This window comes from Ranitomeya variabilis, chromosome 5 (assembly GCF_051348905.1).
Source record: "Ranitomeya variabilis isolate aRanVar5 chromosome 5, aRanVar5.hap1, whole genome shotgun sequence".
Taxonomy (NCBI): domain Eukaryota; kingdom Metazoa; phylum Chordata; class Amphibia; order Anura; family Dendrobatidae; genus Ranitomeya; species Ranitomeya variabilis.
This window is the reverse complement of record NC_135236.1, coordinates 511813345-511834983: the sequence shown is the minus strand read 5'-3', so window position 1 is coordinate 511834983 and position 21639 is coordinate 511813345. Positions and strand designations below refer to the sequence as shown.

General features: G+C 42.3%; 1 protein-coding gene across 5 annotated transcripts in view; it reads right to left on the bottom strand.

Moving 5' to 3' along the window:
* Window positions 1–1154: 1154 nt before the first annotated feature.
* CSNK1A1 (casein kinase 1 alpha 1) overlaps window positions 1155–21639 on the bottom strand; it is a 39071-nt gene continuing 18586 nt past the window's right edge. The window contains exons 6-11 of one of the 5 annotated variants that reach the window (XM_077265758.1): window positions 20458–20597; window positions 19316–19394; window positions 19068–19142; window positions 18347–18453; window positions 16751–16899; window positions 1155–3901 (exon numbers count right to left, since the gene is read on the bottom strand). In XM_077265758.1, coding sequence (XP_077121873.1) covers window positions 3894–3901; window positions 16751–16899; window positions 18347–18453; window positions 19068–19142; window positions 19316–19394; window positions 20458–20597 — 558 coding nt within the window. In that variant the 3' untranslated portion in view covers window positions 1155–3893. Of the gene's footprint in view, window positions 3902–16745; window positions 16900–18346; window positions 18454–19067; window positions 19143–19315; window positions 19395–20457; window positions 20598–21639 lie in introns of those variants that run through there. The other 4 variants (XM_077265760.1, XM_077265763.1, XM_077265761.1 and 1 more) reach the window with 4 other exon arrangements.

The window sequence follows — 21639 nt, the reverse complement described above, 5'->3', positions numbered from 1 at the left end:
ATTAAAGTTACAACCTTCTAAAATTACTAGTCACCAACACTTTACAGCAACAATTGCATTTCCAGTGAAATATTGATGTAGGCAGTTATAAAAAGTCTGTTACATTTCTATCTACACTTTGGTTTCAGTAACGCTTAAAAGAAAATCTGTCAGTAAGATCAACCCTCCTAAGCCATCTATATGAGCATGTAGGTCATAGGTAGCTGAATACAATGATACCATTCCAGAGAAACATTTTCTTATATGTAAAGGAGCTGCTAAGATCTATGGGCCAGATATAGATCACCCTGGGACTGTAGCTCCAGAGCTTATTATAAATAATAACCTGTGTGAGACATGTGATTCGGGACAGCAGACTGTCCGTCATTACATGTCTCACACTGGTAACCCTTTTATTTAAAAGCTCTGGAGGCAGAGTCTCAGGGAGATCTATGTCCAGCCCATAATGTGTAAAGGACCCGTGAACACCTAAGGAAAACATTTCACTGCAATAAGTCATCAGGTTATTCAACTTCATATGACCTACATGCCAGACAGCTTAGAAGGGTTGATCCTACTGCCAGATTTCCTCTAAATTAGTGATACACATCCAGCCCTAAAAGTACTTTAAGGGTGACCAATGGCAGCATGGTTATGCACACAAAACCACATTGCCAATGGCTACCACTACATGTGCCCCAAAAGCATGACTATACCAATTGTCTCATGTTATAATACTAGAGGCAGTTGCCCAGCATATCACACTAATAGGAGTCACAAAACGTTAACCAAGCCATTGTTTAATATATGTATTTTGGTTGGAGTAATTAACCACAATCCATTTACCAGCATGCATTTTGCTGTGACATTAACAATGCCTACACATCCTCCATTTTTCAGGGCAGTCTGACCGGCATGTATAATAACGTACGTTATCTGCTTGCATCCGTTCTCTCTCCCCCACTAACAGGTCATTGCTTTACAATTGCACTACAAAAGCCTAATGCGGCAATACCCTGAGCATACAATAAAAGGGGTACTGGAATGGCCTGAATGTGTATGACCTGTAAATCGGAAGAATCATTGGAGGCTATTGTCATTTATTTCCACTTTCCAGCATTAGACTTGGAGCCACATCATCACTTGCTGACATCAAAAGAAGAACATTACACTGCTGAGGAATAACCAGTAGTTTGATCTTTATTTCTAGTTGGGCATAGTCAGAAGTCAGGCTGTACCAGCATACTGCTCCTCTATATAGATGCTCTAAGTGGGTCACTGGAATCCAAAGTGATAGGCAGTTGCTGAAATTCACGTGAGAACGATCTGCATGCATGTACCATTCCCCAAAGTCCTGCACATTATCCGTGTGAGCCATTCACAGGATTCCTGCTGTAATAAAGACATTCTGAAAACACAAGTAAAATTAATAGCTCACAAAGACATTGCATGTCAATCCAAAAACTCCCCTCTGGGCTCATTAATTAAATAAGACCATGAATAGCCATATAGAAGATCTTCAACCTAAAGCATCGGCAGGTTACCCTCCCAAAACCAGCAATAGCTGGAATATAAATTTCCTCTCCCCGAGTGGCTATCGGAAGTAGGGTTTGAGAGGAAACACCCTGCCTAATTGTCAAAGCTGGCATCATTAAACAGGTCAAGGTCCCTAGCACATTATTGTTCAAAATCAGGTTTTTGTGTTGCATTTGTTTAATTAATACAATTAGCAATCTTGCAAATTTCACACTTCAGACTCATACTTCAAATCCATTTCAGAAAGGTTCCTTATTAAAGGCAGGGGTATAAAGGGAGGCAACACCTCTGTACACAAGATGAAGGGTCCACCAACCACAATAGCTGGTGTCGCGGTGGACCCTGAACTCCCACCTTTCACAGTGACCTTTGCTCATTAGACACTTCAGTGCAAAAGACGGTTCAGTGTCTGCTCATTGTGGCTATGAACATGTACCGTTACCTGAAACAGGAGCTTGGAGTCTAAAAAACCCAGATGGCCAATGTGAAAATTGCAAGATTATGATTTTTTTAGTCAAATTGTGATAGGAAAAAAAAACGGTATTAGCAAAAATATTTAGAAAATCCATCTAACACAAAAAGAAGTTTAAACAATAGGTCATTTACTGATGATCGCTTCCCTTTGCGCTACATGGCCCCTTTTGCCAGCAAAGAGGGCTAGAGACCGGCTTTCTTTTGAACTGCACTGCAGCAGACGACCACCGAATAAACGTCTTTGTGAGAAAGCTTCACTAAAACGAGTAATACATATATATCTGTCTGAGTGAAGGACATGAATGAGTGAACACAGGATAATATACGTAACGGCTGCTTAGATTTGAGCACCATAAAGAAAAAAAAAAAAAAAAAAAAAAGAGGACTTGAAGATGGGTTTATGCCAAAGCAGTATTAGACTAGTGGCTACAAGGAACACTACACCGCCAAAAACCAGATACAGAGCTGTATACTGTGTATGGCAAATGCTTTCCATATCAGAATCGCAGAACATTGCGCTCTCAGCATTGCTGCTCACTTAGTCATCCTCCATTTGTTCTACACGTTGCATAGCAAGAAGTGTTTCTAGTGGTCAGTGCCACCATCATGAAACGGTACAAACAAGTCATGGATGTCGACATGGGAAGCAGCTCCTGGTCATTTTAGTTGTGCAGCAATTTGATAATGGCTACTTTTCGGGGGACATTTCCCCCCTCAAGTATCATACTAAGCACTTTACTGGCAGAAGTACATGTCAAGTCCAACCACCTTTTTAGCAAGATCTCAAGAACATTAGCAGTCATTTCAACAATAAAAGAAATAAATGTTCACTTCTCTATTTCTGGAAACTTTATGGATTATTATTATTATTTAGTTTTTAATGAACTTGTAAACAAACAGAAAGTGTCGAAAATAAAAACAAAGATCCTGGATGAGGTTTACAGTGATTACATTTCCTAAGCCACTTAGACAAGCTTTAAATTTAGAGATGGTAACTAGGTTGTGACAAAGATGCTGCAGTTTGCTTTGTACAAGGTATCTCCCATTCTCTTAAAAAGGACTGCTGTGGAGAAGACGGCCGCTTTAAAAACACAGAAGCTCGGTTAGATTATCTGCTTAAAATTGTAATCTTTGGTTACATCAGGGACATTTATTGGTTTCAGATTATCAAGAAACGGCAGACCGCTGTGGATGTACATCAAGTCGGGTTTGTTTCTAGGAAGAGAAGCTGCTATGCCAGTAGATCCTAATAACCTGGAGCCACGTGGTCACCATAATAACCAGACAAGGTGACAGATCAAATAAAGTTCTAGCTGCTCATTCACTGTAGGAACACCTTCTTGTTCAGCAAGTGGCCTTACAATGCAACAGCTAAGAATGTTTTAAGTGTACAACTTAAAAAAAACAAAAAAAAACACAGAAGTGAAGAAAAAAGGGGGGGGAAAAAAAAATTCAGAACGGAGTTTTCTCTTTAGACTTGAGTTGTCACAACTGTCTCTAGGAAACCAGTTCATGTCGCTCTTCTGAAGAAGTCGTAATCAGTGTAAGGTTCAAGAGGTTAACCATAGGAACAAAAATAAATTGGCATGTGCACAATTTCTTCCACCACTCTGTTGAACGCCATATAACTGAACCACCCGTCCCACGCTTTCAGGAGGGAAAAATTGCAATCAAAGAACTGGACACCATGTTTCACTAATCTTAGTGATATTCACAATTATTAACAGCAGCTACAAGTCGGCACAACGATGCCGCAGGTAGACTGAAATTAAGTTCCTTTTACACCAAGTAAATGGTCTCCCACAACAACTGGCAAGTGTACATATGAACTAAAAATCTCTAGGCTTTAAGGGAGTGACGGGTCCAGCTCGTGCCAGGAACTGCAATGTCTGCTCCTTGCGTATTCAAAATCCTGTAGGAGAGAGGGAGATAGAAACACGATTTACCAACTTGTAAGCAGAAAAATGCAAAATGTCACAAGTGATGAGCAAGACCAGAGAGAACAGATCAAAAGTAAAAGGAGGAGGGGTAGACTGATCTTTATCCCAATATGCACCACCACAAGACCACAAACCAGATGAGGGCTTTTACATAATACCTGCAAATATTTGTCCAATTCATACTGTGCTCAAACAAAACTCACATGACTGGCATTACAGCAAAGTAACCCTGGCACATTGCATCTTCAAGGCATCACTAAACACCCAGGCATCTAGAAGCAAACGACTCCCTATGTGGGTGCCAGGGAATAGGCTCTATCTTCAGGCAGGCCAGGTGGGAGAAACAGAGCTCACACATAAAGGGGCAGATTCAGACACAAATTTAAGCCAGAAACCTGACAAATGCAGAACCCACCCCCCCAAAAAAAAAAACCTTAAAAAAACCCAAAAAAACTGTTGAGCAAACATTTTGCGACTTTCAATTTAATCAGTTTTGCTGAGATGGGTATAGTTGGGGCATTATAGGGGTGCAGTCACATCCGCCAAATTCATCAAAAAGGGACAAATAGCTATTCGGGAGCTGTGCAAGCCACTGAGAAGAGGCGCCAAATTTATTAAGTGGCATGCGCCTCAAAGGAATCCCATCATGTCGAAAAACGCTATTAGCCTGCAGGTATTGGTCTAATCTGTAGGTTGACGGCATTCAAAAGCTGTGCGGCTGCCTCACTGAAAGCTCGGCTACTGGGAAGAAATGAACTTTATTCCTCCTGACAGCCCCTGGCTTTCAGTCGTAGAGGCACAGCTTCAGTCACTGCTCAGTACACGGAGCAGTGGCTGTAACCAATGTATTCGATATGACAGGTTCCATTTAATGAGTTCAGCAGCTTCTACTCCAGCAAGATCAATGTGGTCTGAGTGTGCAGTATGTCAGTCTTGGCCCCATAGAGTTAACAACTTTAGTATTTCTTGTTTAAATGGTAGCTTGCCCTGCCCTGCATAAAGCAATGTATGTGATGCAAGTCATTAGAGCTAGAAACATGTCCCCATGTGAATATTTTCATAGGATTTTGCATAATGGCAAATGTAACATCCTGCTGGATATTATGCACCAGGCCCAACTCTGCCCTACAAGAACCAAAACAAATGCTTTTGAATCTAATGCAAGGGGACGTTGAACAGAAAAAAAATAAAAAAATAAAAAAAGTTCAAAGGAGGTAGTCAAGCACGCCTCCTCAAGCCTATATTAGCAGCTTTGTCTGTGCCTTTAATTTGGTGATATCTATGCAGCAAGGCAAAAAAAATGGAGCTGCAGTCTAAAGATAGAGGCAGTCCCTTGTCTTCCTAAAATGCTGGGAGGGGGACACTAGCAAGTAAATCTGTTTTCTTATAGCAGGGGGCTTCAAAAACAACAGTATTGTGAGCCACTGATGTGATCAAGGAAAGCTCGACCCGTCAAATGTTCGCAAAGCCAAGCAGTCACAACATCTTTGTTTGCCATATTGTGCCTCAGAATGAAAATGTATGCGGGGGCCTATGTTTTTCAATGGGAAGGGCATGGGAGGGGAGTAGCTGGAGTGCGCATTCTTATCTAAAAAGTGCCTTATAATATCAAATATTTAAAAAGTTGCATATCCAAATGGTCATCAACATAGGGCAGAAGCTGAGTTCAGGAATAGATGGTCAGTGCGAGTGAGTTGGGCACACAGGCATCAGCGTGTACAATGTTTGCGTCTTCAGCTCTATCCTTGTCACTGACAGGCTGTGTAAATCTAGTAGGGGCACAAGACTAAACCCGTGGACTGATATTGTAAAAAAAAAATCAACGTTCTGGAAAAGTTAATAGGTAGTTTGTAGCAATTGTCCTGCTGAGTTAAGACAGCCGTCAGTATCAGTGCATCAATAATACAAGGCCGGTGTTGTCTGCACCCATGGACACAAGTACCAACAAAACGCTGTAGCTAGGAAACTGACCAGCAATGGAAGACAAACTCCATATGGTGCAACAAAAGGTGGGGTAACAGCAAACATATCCTGGAAGGCTTCGAATTCACTGGGTCCTACAGTGAAAAGTGACGTCAGATAGCAGATAACTGGGAGCTCAGCACAAGGCATTATTCTCTATTAACCATCATAAAACAGGCTCAAAGAGCAGTCTGGCTGGTCTATCTGGAAAGCGGGGAATTCATCACACAAGATGACGGGACAAATCAGAGACTTGTGAGTGATCATGAATACACCACCTAGAAGATACCTCTGCTTCAAGCCAAGAATACGCAACCTAGAACGGTCAGCACAATTACTGCCCTCTACATTCACCTAGATTTATTCTTCATGCCAACAATGAAAACATGCATCTCGGAAGCATCCACAGGATGGTTGTGTTTTCCCGATAGCAAAGTATTAGCAAGAAAAGGGTTACAACACAAGATTTAACTGCTTAAGGGGAGAGCGCTAAGTAATGTCTGCCTTTCCAACAAAATCCAATTAGCTGGCCTTAATCTGTCTACACAAAAAGGTTCAGACTAAATGAAAGTCAAATGTCCAAGAAAGGCCAGTTCACAGGGAGGACTGTCAGATGTCTCCTGTCCAGGGAACAGTTCAGAGTCCATATGAAATAAAGCCGAACACATCACTAATCCTACAATTTCCTCCAGGTACAGTACCAACAAGGACACATCTATAATCTCTAACAGCACAGAGCAGAGAATGGCGATACACCAAAAAGCTTTTACAGGGTTTGGCGTATTTGCTTCCAGGACACTTAAATGATCCCGTTCTGAATCCTTAGTGACTGGTTTGGCTCAGTCTCCTTCTGAGCATTTATTTTCTATTATCCCCAGCCCTGGACAGACTTCCACATTCTCCCTTTTCGCCATAAGCTTCACTGAGGTTCGTCGGCAGCAGACCTGTGGACAGCGACATGTTAAATATGTGCTACAGACACAAATAACCACTGACCTGAGAACAGTAAGGGTGCACATAATGTAGAAACAAACATTGGTCTTGCTCAGCAAACATTATAAAAATGACATAAAGCTCATTTGCAAAACAAAAAAACAGACAAATGGTTAACAGACAAAAGCTGTATGGCTTGTGTGGAAAACCGTGACTGTATAGTACTAAGACTAAAATCATTCATACATCCTTCCAAGTGACACGAAGACCTATAGAAGGTTTCCCTATGTTCCCCATTCCATTGGGACATCGTTCTGACTTCGGGCCCATTTGGACAGGCCAGGCCTAGCTGTTAAACAATGGCCGACTTGCTATGTCTAAGCTACGGTCTAACCACATTTTCTAATAGTTCTGTCAGCATAGAATGATTACCGTATATACTCGAGTATAAGCCGAGATTTTCAGCCCAAATTTTTGGGCTGAAAGTGCCCTTCTCGGCTTATACTCGAGTCACGGTCTGTGGCAGGGTCGGCGGGTGAGGGGGAGAGAGCGCTGAGGCATACTTACCTAGTCCCGGCGATCCTGACGCTCCCCCTGCCCGTCACACTGTCTCCGGGTGCCGCAGCTCTTCCCCTGTACAGCGGTCACGTGGGACCGCTCATTAGAGAAATGAATATTCATTTCTCTAATCAGCGGTGCCGGTGACCGCTGATAGAGGAAGAGGCTGCGGCACCCGGAGACCAGCTGTCTGGGGGAAGGAGCGGGACGCCGGGAGAAGGTAAGTATCGCATATTTACCTGTCCACGATCCACACGCCAGGCGCCGCTCTGTCTTCCCGGCGTCTCTCCGCTCTGACTGTTCAGGTCAGAGGGCGCGATGACGCATATAGTGTGCACGGCGCCCTCTGCCTGATCAGTCAGTGCGGAGAGACGCCGGGACCGGACGCTGGGGAGCTGCAAGCAAGAGAGGTGAGTATGTGTTTTGTTTTTTTTATTGCAGCAGCAGCGTTATATATGGCACAGATTTATGTGGAGCATCTATGGGGCCAAACTGAACGGTGCAGAACATATAGGGCACAGCTATATAATGAGCATCTATGGGGCCAAACTGAACGGTGCAGAGCATATAAGGCACAGCTATATAAAGAGCATCTATGGGGCCAAACTGAACGGTGCAGAGCATATAGGGCACAGCTATATAAGGAGCATCTATGGGGCCAAACTGAACGGTGCAGAGCATATAGGGCACAGCTTTATATGGAGCATCTATAGGGCCATAATGAACGGTGCAGAGCATTCTATATGGCACAGCTATATATGGATAATATATGGGGCAATAATCAATGGTATGGAGCATTATATGGAGCATCTATGGGGCAATAATGAATGGTATGGAGCATCAATTTTTATTTTTGAAATTCACCGGTAGCTGCTGCATTTTCCACCCTAGGCTTATACTCGAGTCAATAAGTTTTCCCAGTTTTTTGTGGCAAAATTAGGGGGGTCGGCTTATACTCGGGTCGGCTTATACTCGAGTATATACGGTATATCAGCAGCACATTCAATGTTTACACATTAAGAGGTGCTGGTGAAAATCAAACTACTGACGCGTGCCTTGCTCCTCAGGCCCATGTGGACAGAGTGATAGTCTGGAACAAGTGGTTTTAGAAACTCTTGTTTGCTGACTATAGGCCAGTCTGTACACCGAATCTGTAACGCACACAGAATCTGTGGATCGTGTATAACTAGCATCTATTTGCAACAAATCCCTGCTCTTCAAGGTTTAGGAGTTTAATGGATGGTCCTACTTCGTATCGGACACTCATCTTTGTATGGCTGTCAGTTAATGATCAAGTCCGCCCACTGGACTCCCAAGCCTAGAAATGGAATGTATAAAATACAAGCCATCCTGACCTACAAACCCGGATAGATATTAATTTGCACTACTACATCTACAGCTCTATAACATGCTGCATGGTCAATGTGACAGGTTTGCTTTAAACAGAACCAGTCATGTAAAAAAAAAACAAAAAAAAAACTCACATAACATTGTGGGTTATAGCTAAATTAGTGACAAATGTATAATTGGTGGAGAAAGGTTGAACTTGATGGACCTAGGTCTTTTTTCAACCTATATAACTTGCAGATATGGGTTAGCAGGATCAACATTAGAGCCAGCTGAGCGGTAACGGAAACGGTGACTGGAAGACTTAAGGCCCCGTCACACATAGCGAGATCGCTAGCCTCAGTAGCGATCTCGCTATGTGCGACACGTACCAGCGACCAGGCCCCTGCTGTGAGATCGCTGGTCGTGTCGGAATGGCCTGGACCTTTTTTTGGTCGTTGAGGTCCCGCTGACATCGCTGAATCGGTGTGTGTGACACCGATCCAGCGATGTCTTCACTGGTAACCAGGGTAAACATCGGGTTACTAAGCGCAGGGCCGCGCTTAGCAACCCGATGTTTACCCTGGTTACCAGCGTAAATGTAAAAAAACAAACAAACAGTACATACTCACCATCTGATGTCCGTCAGGTCCCTTGCCGTCTGCTTCCTGCTCTGACTGAGTGCCGCCGTACAGTGAGAGCAGAGCGCAGCAGTGACGTCACTGCTGTGCTGTGCTCTCACTGTACGGCGGCACTCAGTCAGAGCAGGAAGCAGACGGCAAGGGACCTGACGGACATCAGATGGTGAGTATGTACTGTTTGTTTTTTTTTGTAACCAAAGTAAACATCGGGTTACTAAGCGCGGCCCTGCGCTTAGTAACCTGTTTACCCTGGTTACCCGGGTGCTGCAGGGGGACTTCGGCATCGCTGAAGACAGTTTCAACGATGCCGAAGTCGTTCCCCTGATCGTTGGTCGCTGGAGAGAGCTGTCTGTGTGACAGCTCCCCAGCGACCACACAGCGACTTACCAACGATCACGGCCAGGTCGTATCGCTGGTCGTGATCGTTGGTAAATCGCTATGTGAGACGGGGCCTTTACGCTGCTGGGGGGGGGAATAACGTTAATTTCCTCCAGGCAGAGGCCTTGAGTGCCGGTGTCCAAGCGCTATTAACCTGCAGATATGCGGTTATTTTACATGACAGGTCCCCTTTAAGAACGAGGCAGTGACAATGATGAGTGAGGAATGATGGTCATGTTACATCTCAGTTATGGTTGCAATGTAACCAGGGTGGATTTGATTTAAATCTAACTGATTTAAGTCACGATTTAAATCACGATTTAAATCACTAGTCAGTAAGGCTTGATTTAAATCAGTGATTTAAATCAAAGTTTCTACCTAAACTAGTTCTTGCTACTTTAACATGCAAGTAGATGAAGATTTTTAGAATCACTTTTTATATTACTTTTTTCTCCCCAGTTTAATGGGTTAATCATTCATATTTGGACACCACTGTTCTGTTGTACTTAGGAAGGAGAAAAATAATCCTGACCTTAATAACAAGTGAAATAGATTTATTCAACTGAAACAATAACAACATTACAGCATAAGTTATTTGCTTAAACAAACATCCATGTTTGTTAACTAATTTGGCTAAACAAAATATATATATATTTTAAGAAACTTAAGACTGTCAGCCCAGCCGACACATGAAAAACTTACATACTACTGTCCCTGCTGTCCTCTGTAGCTCACTTGTCGTCATCTTCATCATCATCATCATCTTCTTTGTTCCTATTCATAGTCTGGAAAAGAAAAACAAGCTTTCCTGCTTTATTGGGTCCCAACCGATTTCTCAATTTAGAATGAATGAGTCCAAAGGAAGAGAATATTCTTTCAACACCTGCAGAAGAAGCTACTGCTGTTAAAAGTGAAATCATTACTTGAACAGTCACTAAATCCAAGCGCTTAAGTGACTTCCACCAGTTTACTGGTGTGACCTTCCTTAAAATATCTTCAGCAAACATATATTTCTTGAATGGTTCCCCCTTAGCTCTGAAGTTTATTATAGTTGGCATTAAAGATGGATGATTGATGGATACCCATGTCATAGCCAACTCCTCTTCCTCAGCACTTAGGTTTTGACCCTGATATTGGATATTGACAATATTTGCCAAAAAATGAGCTGGAGTCAGTGCTTGTCCCATTCGTTTGTTTACTGCTTGTAATTTAATTCTGTCCATGTGTAGTTCTGTTTTTAAGTGTTCACTCAGTTCCTTCCAAATTTCAACAGCATCCGCAATAAAACAGCTATTTTTCTGTATTTTGTTTAAAGCTTGAGAGATGGGTTTCAGGAAGCTCAGCATATGTTCAACATTTCTCTTAAGCCCAATGTTGAGGATTTTGGCCGTGACAGTGCCATCTATTTTATCTCGATTTTCTTCACAAAGTGTCATCAGAATAGGCCAGTTTTTGATATACTGCTCAAAACAGTCCACCACAGAGTTCCATCTAACATCTTGTGGGAGCGTTAGCTTGGTTCCACCCATCCTTTTCAGAGCTGCTGCAGCAAAATGATTATTACGGAAGTATTTAGCAATTTCAACAACATTAGCCTTTATTTCTGGAACACTTAAGTCTTTGGCTAAGAGGTGCAGCAAATGAGCACTGCAACCATATGTTATTAGCAGCTTTGTATTCCCTCCCTGCTCTTCTAAATCTCTTCTCATCTTGGATACGTTTGCAGCATTGTCAGTGACCAAACTGCGTACTAGACATTTGAATTTTTGTTCACATGTCGTTATAGCTTTTACTGCCACTTCTTGTAAGTATTCTGACGTGTGTGCATTTCCTGACGTAGCAGTTGTTTGTGCAAGGAAGACTTTACCTTCTTCTGTTGTTATACAAGCACATACAATAGGATCATTGTGGACATTACTCCACCCATCAATACTTAGGTTAACAATTTTACCCTCCAGAGCTGTTGCACATTGCTCCATTTCTCTGTCATACACTTGATCCAGCAGTTTCCCTGCAACATCAGCTCTGCTGGGTGGACTGTATCCTGGTCTCAGTGACTGAACCATATTAATGAAATGTGGGTTCTCAGTCAGACAGAAAGAAGAGTTCGTTGCATAAATAAACTGGGCAATTTTTTCATCAATCAACTCTTTCTAATCTGCTAGTTCTTATCACAAACCTATCTATGGTGGTTCCAGGAGGTAAAGGTTTTTTCTTCCTTTTGGGTGATGGTGATATGTGGCTGTGGGTGTCTGATGATGATGCTGCTGCTGCTAATGAAGCACTATCCTGGATGGATAACTCTGAAACTGTAGAACAGGATGATGGTGATCTTGGAGGTGGATAGTTTCCAGAATCCATGAATTCCCCTAAACAAAAAAAGTCAATGCTGTTATTTTATTGTTTATACAATTTCTGCTTAATGTACACAACACATCACTGCCCCTGCCCCAAAAGGAATATTTGTTTTTCTTCATAACTGTACCAAATGACAGTAACATGCAGTAATAATAATATAATTTTTCTCACACATGACAGTTCAGTCTTTAGAAATATGATTCAATAAAAATGTTTACCAACCTGAAGATCCTGCCTGTTCAGAAGTGTTTCTTTGGTCATCTTCATCACCGCACTTCTCATGATGTTGCCTCATTCGCGCCACCAGGCCTTGCATCTCTTTGTTGCATCGTTTGCATTTTGCACGCATTTGCACTTCTGAACAGGCAGGATCTTCAGGTTGGTAAACATTTTTATTGAATCCTATTTCTAAAGACTGAACGGTCATGTGTGAGAAAAATTATATTTCTTATTATTACTGCATGTTACTGTCATTTGGTACAGTTATGAAGAAAAACAAATATTCCTTTTGGGGCAGGGGCAGTGATGTGTTGTGTACAATAAGCAGAAATTGTATAAACAATAAAATAACAGCATTGACTTTTTTTGTTTAGGGGAATTCATGGATTCTGGAAACTATCCACCTCCAAGATCACCATCATCCTGTTCTACAGTTTCAGGGTTATCCATCCAGGATAGTGCTTCATTAGCAGCAGCATCATCATCAGACACCCACAGCCACATATCACCATCACCCAAAAGGAAGAAAAAACCTTTACCTCCTGGAACCACCATAGATAGGTTTGTGATAAGAACTAACAGATTAGAAAAAGTTGATTGATGAAAAAATTGCCCAGTTTATTTATGCAACGAACTCTTCTTTCTGTCTGACTGAGAACCCACATTTCATTAATATGGTTCAGTCACTGAGACCAGGATACAGTCCACCCAGCAGAGATGATGTTGCAGGGAAACTGCTGGATCAAGTGTATGACAGAGAAATGGAGCAATGTGCAACAGCTCTGGAGGGTAAAATTGTTAACCTAAGTATTGATGGGTGGAGTAATGTCCACAATGATCCTATTGTATGTGCTTGTATAACAACAGAAGAAGGTAAAGTCTTCCTTGCACAAACAACTGATACGTCAGGAAATGCACACACGTCAGAATACTTACAAGAAGTGGCAGTAAAAGCTATAACGACATGTGAACAAAAATTCAAATGTCTAGTACGCAGTTTGGTCACTGACAATGCTGCAAACGTATCCAAGATGAGAAGAGATTTAGAAGAGCAGGGAGGGAATACAAAGCTGCTAATAACATATGGTTGCAGTGCTCATTTGCTGCACCTCTTAGCCAAAGACTTAAGTGTTCCAGAAATAAAGGCTAATGTTGTTGAAATTGCTAAATACTTCCGTAATAATCATTTTGCTGCAGCAGCTCTGAAAAGGATGGGTGGAACCAAGCTAACGCTCCCACAAGATGTTAGATGGAACTCTGTGGTGGACTGTTTTGAGCAGTATATCAAAAACTGGCCTATTCTGATGACACTTTGTGAAGAAAATCGAGATAAAATAGATGGCACTGTCACGGCCAAAATCCTCAACATTGGGCTTAAGAGAAATGTTGAACATATGCTGAGCTTCCTGAAACCCATCTCTCAAGCTTTAAACAAAATACAGAAAAATAGCTGTTTTATTGCGGATGCTGTTGAAATTTGGAAGGAACTGAGTGAACACTTAAAAACAGAACTACACATGGACAGAATTAAATTACAAGCAGTAAACAAACGAATGGGACAAGCACTGACTCCAGCTCATTTTTTGGCAAATATTGTCAATATCCAATATCAGGGTCAAAACCTAAGTGCTGAGGAAGAGGCGTTAGCTATGACATGGGTATCCAGCAATCATCCATCTTTAATGCCAACTATAATAAACTTCAAAGCTAAGGGGGAACCATTCAAGAAATATATGTTTGCTGAAGATATTTTAAGGAAGGTCACACCAGTAAACTGGTGGAAGTCACTTAAGCGCTTGGATTTAGAGACTGTTCAAGTAATGATTTCACTTTTAACAGCAGTAGCTTCTTCTGCAGGCGTTGAAAGAATATTCTCTTCCTTTGGACTCATTCATTCTAAATTGAGAAATCGGTTGGGACCCAATAAAGCAGGAAAGCTTGTTTTTCTTTTCCAGATTATGAATAGGAACAAAGATGATGATGATGATGAAGATGACGACAAGTGAGCTACAGAGGACAGCAGGGACAGTAGTAAGTTTTTCATGTGTCGGCTGGGCTGACAGTCTTAAGTTTCTTAAAATATATATATATATTTTGTTTAGCCAAATTAGTTAACAAACATGGATGTTTGTTTAAGCAAATAACTTATGCTGTAATGTTGTTGTTGTTTCAGTTGAATAAATCTATTTCAATTGTTAAGGTCAGGATTATTTTTCTCCTTCCTAAGTACAACAGAACAGTGGTGTCCAAATATGAATGATTAACCCATTAAACTGGGGAGAAAAAAGTAATATAAAAAGTGATTCTAAAAATCTTCATCTACTTGCATGTTAAAGTAGCAAGAACTAGTTTAGGTAGAAACTTTGATTTAAATCACTGATTTAAATCAAGCCTTACCGACTAGTGATTTAAATCGTGATTTAAATCAGTTAGATTTAAATCAAATCCACCCTGGCTTACTGATAGGCGAAGGAGCTTCATTAAAATATTCCCAAACTGGGTCTCTTTTACGGCCTGCTGCCATTATAAGGAAAGAATGTAATACACCTCAGATCGTATCGTACACACAAACAGATCCAGACTTGTCTGTCTGTGGCTATGCTGCAGTATTGTGCTCAAAGTTTCACTTTCATTTTCTTGTCTGCTTGCCCTTCCTCCTCCTCACACTTAGATTCACATTCTTCTTGTGTTGTGCAGATCTATTCCACTCCAAACAATCAGAAACATATTGTCTAACTTCTTGGACTTGGCACTGAAGGGGTTGATTCTGTATTCATAGGTTTGTAGAACAATAGGATTAAGGTCTTTTTCTCAACTCTGTTCATGTTGTAACATTTTTGCCGTGAAGAAAAGGCTAGGACCTCTGCGGAGTCAAATTCAGTTTTGAGAACTGCGTAAGTAAAGCGAGCGTCTGTGATAATATAGGAGAGAAACTGCCCACTAATCCTACAGAAACCTCTGGAAGAGCATGGCATTGTGAATGTTACACATATACAGCCTTTATTCTACCGAGTTTAACAACTCAGCTTTATCTCATGATGGAAGAACCTATGGATGGTAAAATATTTTCCTCAAAAAGCAGTTTATTGAAAAAAATCCGATTTAAACCAAAAAAATCCGATTTTTTTGATTTTTTTTTTTTTAAAAACCATTAATGATTTTTATCCACCCTGAATGTAACCTTCAGTCAGGTACACACCAGAAAGCTGGCTACCTGAAAACTAACATTCACTGGTGCTAGGGCTTTACCGACCCTGTCCTATTGGTTACAAGTGGTACACACACACACACGACCTACAAGTAAAGCTACTTTCACACTTGCGTCGTGTGACGTCCGTCGCAATGCGTCGTTTTGGGGAAAAAACGGATCCTGCAAATGTGCCCGCAGGATGCGTTTTTTTGCCCATAGACTTGTATTGCCGACAGATCGCGACGTATGGCCATACGTCGCGTCCGTTGTCCACTGGATGCGTCGGTATTTGGCGGACCGTCGGCACGAAAAAACATTCAAGGGAACGTTTTTCCGTACGTCGCGTCCGCCATTTCCTACCGCGCATGCACGGCCGGAACTCCGCCCCCTCCTCCCCGGACTTTAGAATGGGCAGCGGATACGGTGAAAAACTGCATCCGCTGCCCACGTCATGGCAAATTTTCACAACGTCCGTTGGTACGTCACGCCGACGCTTACCGACGGACCCGTACCGACGCAAGTGTGAAAGAAGCCTAACAGAACCATGTCTAGATTCTGGCAATTTCTCAGACAATGTCCGCATTCATTAGGAATGGGCCTTGTGAACAGCTAGGGCAGCTGGTGGAGAGGCGCATTGACACAGTTGCCTGGTTTCGTTGGGGGAAATGCTACATGCTTTGTGAGCAGTCACTTCTCAGATTCAAGGCCTTAACATTTTAAAACAGTCACAATTTTCCAGCAATTTTGTAGAGTAGAGACCCACCACATTTTACAAGCCTGTAGTCAAAAAGGGACCTGCAGCATGCCACAAGTCCCTTCTGCAACAGAAAGGCCAGAAGAAAACACCACATAGATTACAGCGAGGCAGAAATCTGAGCTCCCAATAATCTTTAAAGCCTTAGGTCCAGGAATGTGAATTAAGAGAAGGCTCCACATTCGCACCACCAATAACTGGCCCCCACATTTGGAAAAGGGAGTTAATACATGAAAGAGATGCAGTTAGAATGACCCCAAATCCCAGAAGATGAGAGATTTCTAGATATTGATACACAAATAAGGAAATTTGAATTTAAAGTTAGTAGTCAAATTCTCCAAGGACGTCTTTTTATTTATTTTTTTTGTTCCTTTTATAGGCCAAATTGGTTGTAAAACACCTCCTCAATCCAACACTGAATTGTGAAAATCCAAATTGCGCTTTTTATCCCTAACAATAAATTTGATTTCCCTGGAACGTCTCTTGGTTCTTGGCTACTAACCTTTCATGTTACTCTTGGATTTGTCAGTTTGCTTGCCTGTGGGGGTTTGGGCTTGCTGGCCCTGCCCACTGGAGGAGGCTGCTTGCTGAGCTGCCTTCTGCTTCAACATTGTCCAGTCAAATGTGTAGTCATATTGGTGATTCAAAGTTCTGGAGAAGAACGTAAAACATGGAGTCAGATACAAACAACCCACAATCACATAAGTGCTCTACACCAAAGTCACATTTACAAGAGTACTGTACAAAGCTGGTCCGCAATGCTAAACACAACGGTAAGACCATATAAATACCTAGTGGAAAGGATTTATATTAAAAAAGGTTATGCCCTCGGAGCGTATGGGTAAAACTTTGCCAACAAGTGTGGAGAATGCTAAGGCTCTGGTGGTCAATGCCTGCTGTGTTACATGGGCTGCCTCTGTCCTTAACAGCATTGCCCAGATGTTAACCATTTAGATGATGCTTTAAGCAAAGAAAAAAAACACTCACTTATTCCTATCAGCCTCTCAGCACTATTTTGGGAAACCGATGGGTTACTTTAAGTGATGAGCGAGTATGCTCGTTATGCCAGATTTCTGAGCATGCTCGGAGATTTAGTTTGTGTCGCCGCGGCGGCTAGACAGCCTGAATACATGTGGGGATTGCCTGTTTGTTAGCCTGAACACATGTGGGAATTTCCTAACAAACAGGCAATCCCCACATGTATTCAGGCTGTCTAGCAGCCGCAAATCATGCAGCTGTGGCGACAAAATATCCGAGCACGCTCAAAATACTCGGAGATCACCCGAGCATGCTCGGAAATCTCAAGTAACGAGCATACGCGCTCATCAATAGTTACTATTACAGTCAGTCATGTGGACTTTCAGCAGCCTTCTTTGTACTGCTGTGGTGGCCAGCCAAAAGGCTAAGCTTCATAGGAGGCTGCAATTAACATAATATAGTGCAATCAGATCATTGCAACCTGAATTTACTGGAAAAGGGAAGCCATCATAAAATTATTCTTTTTTAAATGACATTTTTTCTGAAATCACAATGTTAATTAAAATTGTAGCTTTCACAGTGGCCACTGAGGCCATTGTATACTTGAACATGTCTTTTGAGGAAGCGTTCTCAGCAGGCTCCTTAGTAGAGACAGGATTACAATGACCGGTAACTCCTCTAAACACAGATAATGCATGATCCAACATTCACAATAGATATCACAGGTGTCCCTGCTCACTTTCCCATCACAGACTCATTAGATGTTTCCCTATAAAACAAAGTTGGGTCCTGACCATTGTGGCTATGTACATATTACTTTAGGCTCCTGTGCGAAAACTGCAAGCTCGCTCACTTTTTTTTTTTTTTTAACTTTTAAAAACACAGAATATATCTAAATAAAAAAACCACACTGATGAGACCAACAATCGTACTGTGTAGAAAAAAAAGATAATTTCCCCCGACGATCAAGAGTTTTGCTCGTTCAAGGAGGGATAGGCAGGATGTTTAGATTGCAAGATAATCCGAAAATGAGCGGGTTATTTAAACACTCATTCACAATTATCTGGCAGTGCAAAGCCCCTTAACACAAATCTAATAGAGAACTGTCTGGTGTACAAACCTGAACAAAATTCGGAAGAGTTGCCGCAGGTACATGTAGTCTGGTGCCTCCTCAAAACGCAATCCACGACAGTAATTGAGATACATAGCAAACTCTGCAGGAAATCCCTATTAAAAGGATAATATGAGGTTAAAAGGAAAAAAAAAGAAACCCAAGTTATTGCGCTAACCTGTACATGACAGTCCTATCTAAAAAGCAGGAAGTATGGAATAAAGCTTGATATTCGATATTGACCACTTGTATGGACAGTCTAATCACTGCTCTATTGGAGCATGATCTGAACATAGCCCAATTTCTCATCGCCTATTTATGGCCGGTTAGCAGCGTTCTCTGTACCTCACTGTTAGGCTAGGTTCACATTGCGTTATTGGGTGATCGCTAACGGACAGCAATGCACGGCGAAAATGTCGCAATTAACGCCGTGCAACAGGTCCGTTAGCGCACCCATTGACAGCAATGTTGTTTCTGCCTGAAGCGCATCGCTAGCGCGTGCCTTTTTCGGCTCGCGCTAGCGATGTGCCGCTCTTTTGTGGCGCGCCTCGGACGCTGCTTGCCCGAGGTCCGTTCCCCGCTCTCGCAGATCGGGGATCTGCAAGAGCGGGGACGTTAGCGCAATCCACTAAACGGATTGCCCTAACGCAATGTGAACCTAGCCTTAGACATTTCCATTCTAAGCCACACACTTATGTAGTGGTTCTCATTTTCTTGTACAGTTGCTTACCTTACACAAAACCTCAACAGGAGTAGACATCTTCTTTTCACTAATCTTTTCGTATTTTTGTTTCTTGGTTGCCGCCTGTGGAACATGTGGTTCACAATATAAAAAGGTTGTGCAATACAATGTTAAACAGGATGGACACAGGCAAACTGGACATTAGAGATAAAAGTGGAAATAAAGGGGTGGAGGATGGGGTACATTCAGAATAAGCTACACAAGTCTAGCTAATGAAGGTGAAGAACATTGCCTACCTTCAATCCTTGCCAAGGAAGGCTGGTTCTGTTGAAATACATTAGCACATATCCTAGAGATTCCATGTCATCACGACGACTATTGGAAGGGAGAAAAGAGGGAAAAAATTAGGGGGGGGGGGGGACAACACGCGTATCCAGACCTAAAGTATTTGGTGAAACGTGACCATATTATACAACATATTGTAATATTGGAAGAAATGTGTACATTTTGGCACAAATGCTCAAAGTTTGTTAGTGATGCATAGATACAAGAAAGTATGACAACAGGCTCTATAGGAGTAATCAAACTTTTTGGGCACCGTTCAGAACAAAATGTTATTAAAAACAGGACAAAAATGCACACACACTAACAACTGATGGTTGTTTCCTTGAAGGGAACCTGTCAGGTGCCCCCATGCCCTCCAATCCAGAAGCATTCAGCTATGTGAGATTACACTCTCTTCCTAAGCAGCCCTGTATAACATCATTCAGTTACATAAATGCTTTAAAAACTACATTTATAAACGCAGCTTTTCCTATGCTAACGAGGGCTTTGACTGGTCGATTGGGCGTTAGTTGGCCCAGACTATGCAGCTCTTTCCATGTTATCATGCCCCTGTGGGAGTGATAGCATGATTTGCACAAGCGGCATCATCACTGCGTCTCTGAAGCTGGGTGCACACTTCCTGGCTTTAAATTCTGAAGGCGGCTTCATGCCACGCGCAGCGCTCGCCTCTGAAGCCGGGAAGCGTACAGCCAGCTTCAGTGATGCTGTTGCAATGACTGGAGAGCACAGATTTGTATGAGCTGGTGACAACCATGACTAAGGCCCCATCTACTAGTCAAAGTGCTCATTAGCATACGAAGAGCGGAGGTTATAAATGCCTTTTTACAGCATTTACCTGAATTCTGTTATAGAGGGCTGGTTAGATCACACATAGCTGAATGCTGCTGGAATAGAGGGCATGGAGGACCTGACAGGTTCCCTTTAACACATTGCATCATATTGCCAGTGACGGGTCTCTGATCTGTGTGGCATCAGTACTTCACAGGGGAATTTCAGGGTAAAGATTTTAATTCTAAATTAAGGCAATACAAGCAAATTTACGCAAATGCATGGCATCAAATCGTTCAAGTTCTGTGTTGCATGGTACCATTACCTTTGCTCAATTCCTAAGTGGGCATTGATACTGGCGTAGCGGGCTGTGCCAGTCAAGTTTTTGTCTTCTCTGTAAGGTATGTGCTGCCTTGTTCTGTTGTCTCTGTACTTTTTGGCCAGACCAAAGTCTATAAGGAATAACTTTTGTTGGGGAAAAGAAAAAAGTATTACTATCAAGTGCGCAGAAAAGCAGCAGAGTAAATCGGGAGAGACATGCACCGATTACCCAGAAAGTCAGTCACGTAGGAGGAACAACCAGTTCTTGGACAGGATTGATAGATTATATATGGAGCATTATTGTGCAGCGAAAAGCTGTGACCCGGACACAGAGCTAAATCAGCACTTCGGACACTTCATTGTCAAGATGTCATTACTTTGTGACCGGAAACATCAAGGGTATGTGCACACATCCAGCATTTACTGCAAATCTGCAGCATAACAGAGCTAGTAAAAGAGGCGTCAAAGCTTGTTAAGGCCGGGTTCACATTTGCATCTGTGTGCGCAGTGTACGATCCGCATGTCATGCGTACATATCGTTAACATTATGTACGCAGGGCCATGTGTTTGCATGCATATGAATGCGACGTTTCGCGGTGTCCGGTGAACGCAACATGTTGCATTTCTTTTATGCGTCTATGGGAACGCATTGGTATGCAAAGACATGCGTACGCATGCGTTCGATTCGCATGTGTACTTTAGACTGCGCATGTCCATAAAATGATGTCACCGCTAGTGTTGAGCGATACCGTCCGATACTTGAAAGTATCGGTATCGGAAAGTATCGGCCGATACCGGCAAAGTATCGGATCTAATCCGATACCAATACAAGTCAATGGGACTCAAGTATCGGACGGTATCCCTGATGGTTCCCAGGGTCTGAAGGAGAGGAAACTCTCCTTCAGGCCCTGGGATCCATATTAATGTGTAAAAGAAAGAATTAAAATAAAAAATATTGCTATACTCACCTCTCCGACGCAGCCTGGACCTCACCGAGGGAACCGGCAGCGTTGTTTGCTTAAAATGCACGCGTTTACTTCCTTCCGTGACGTCACGGCTTGTGATTGGTCGCGTGCCGCCCATGTGGCCGCGACGCGACCAATCACAGCAAGCCGTGACGTAATTTCAGGTCCTGTATGCCTAATTCTGCATTCAGGACCTGAAATTACGTCACGGCTTGCTGTGA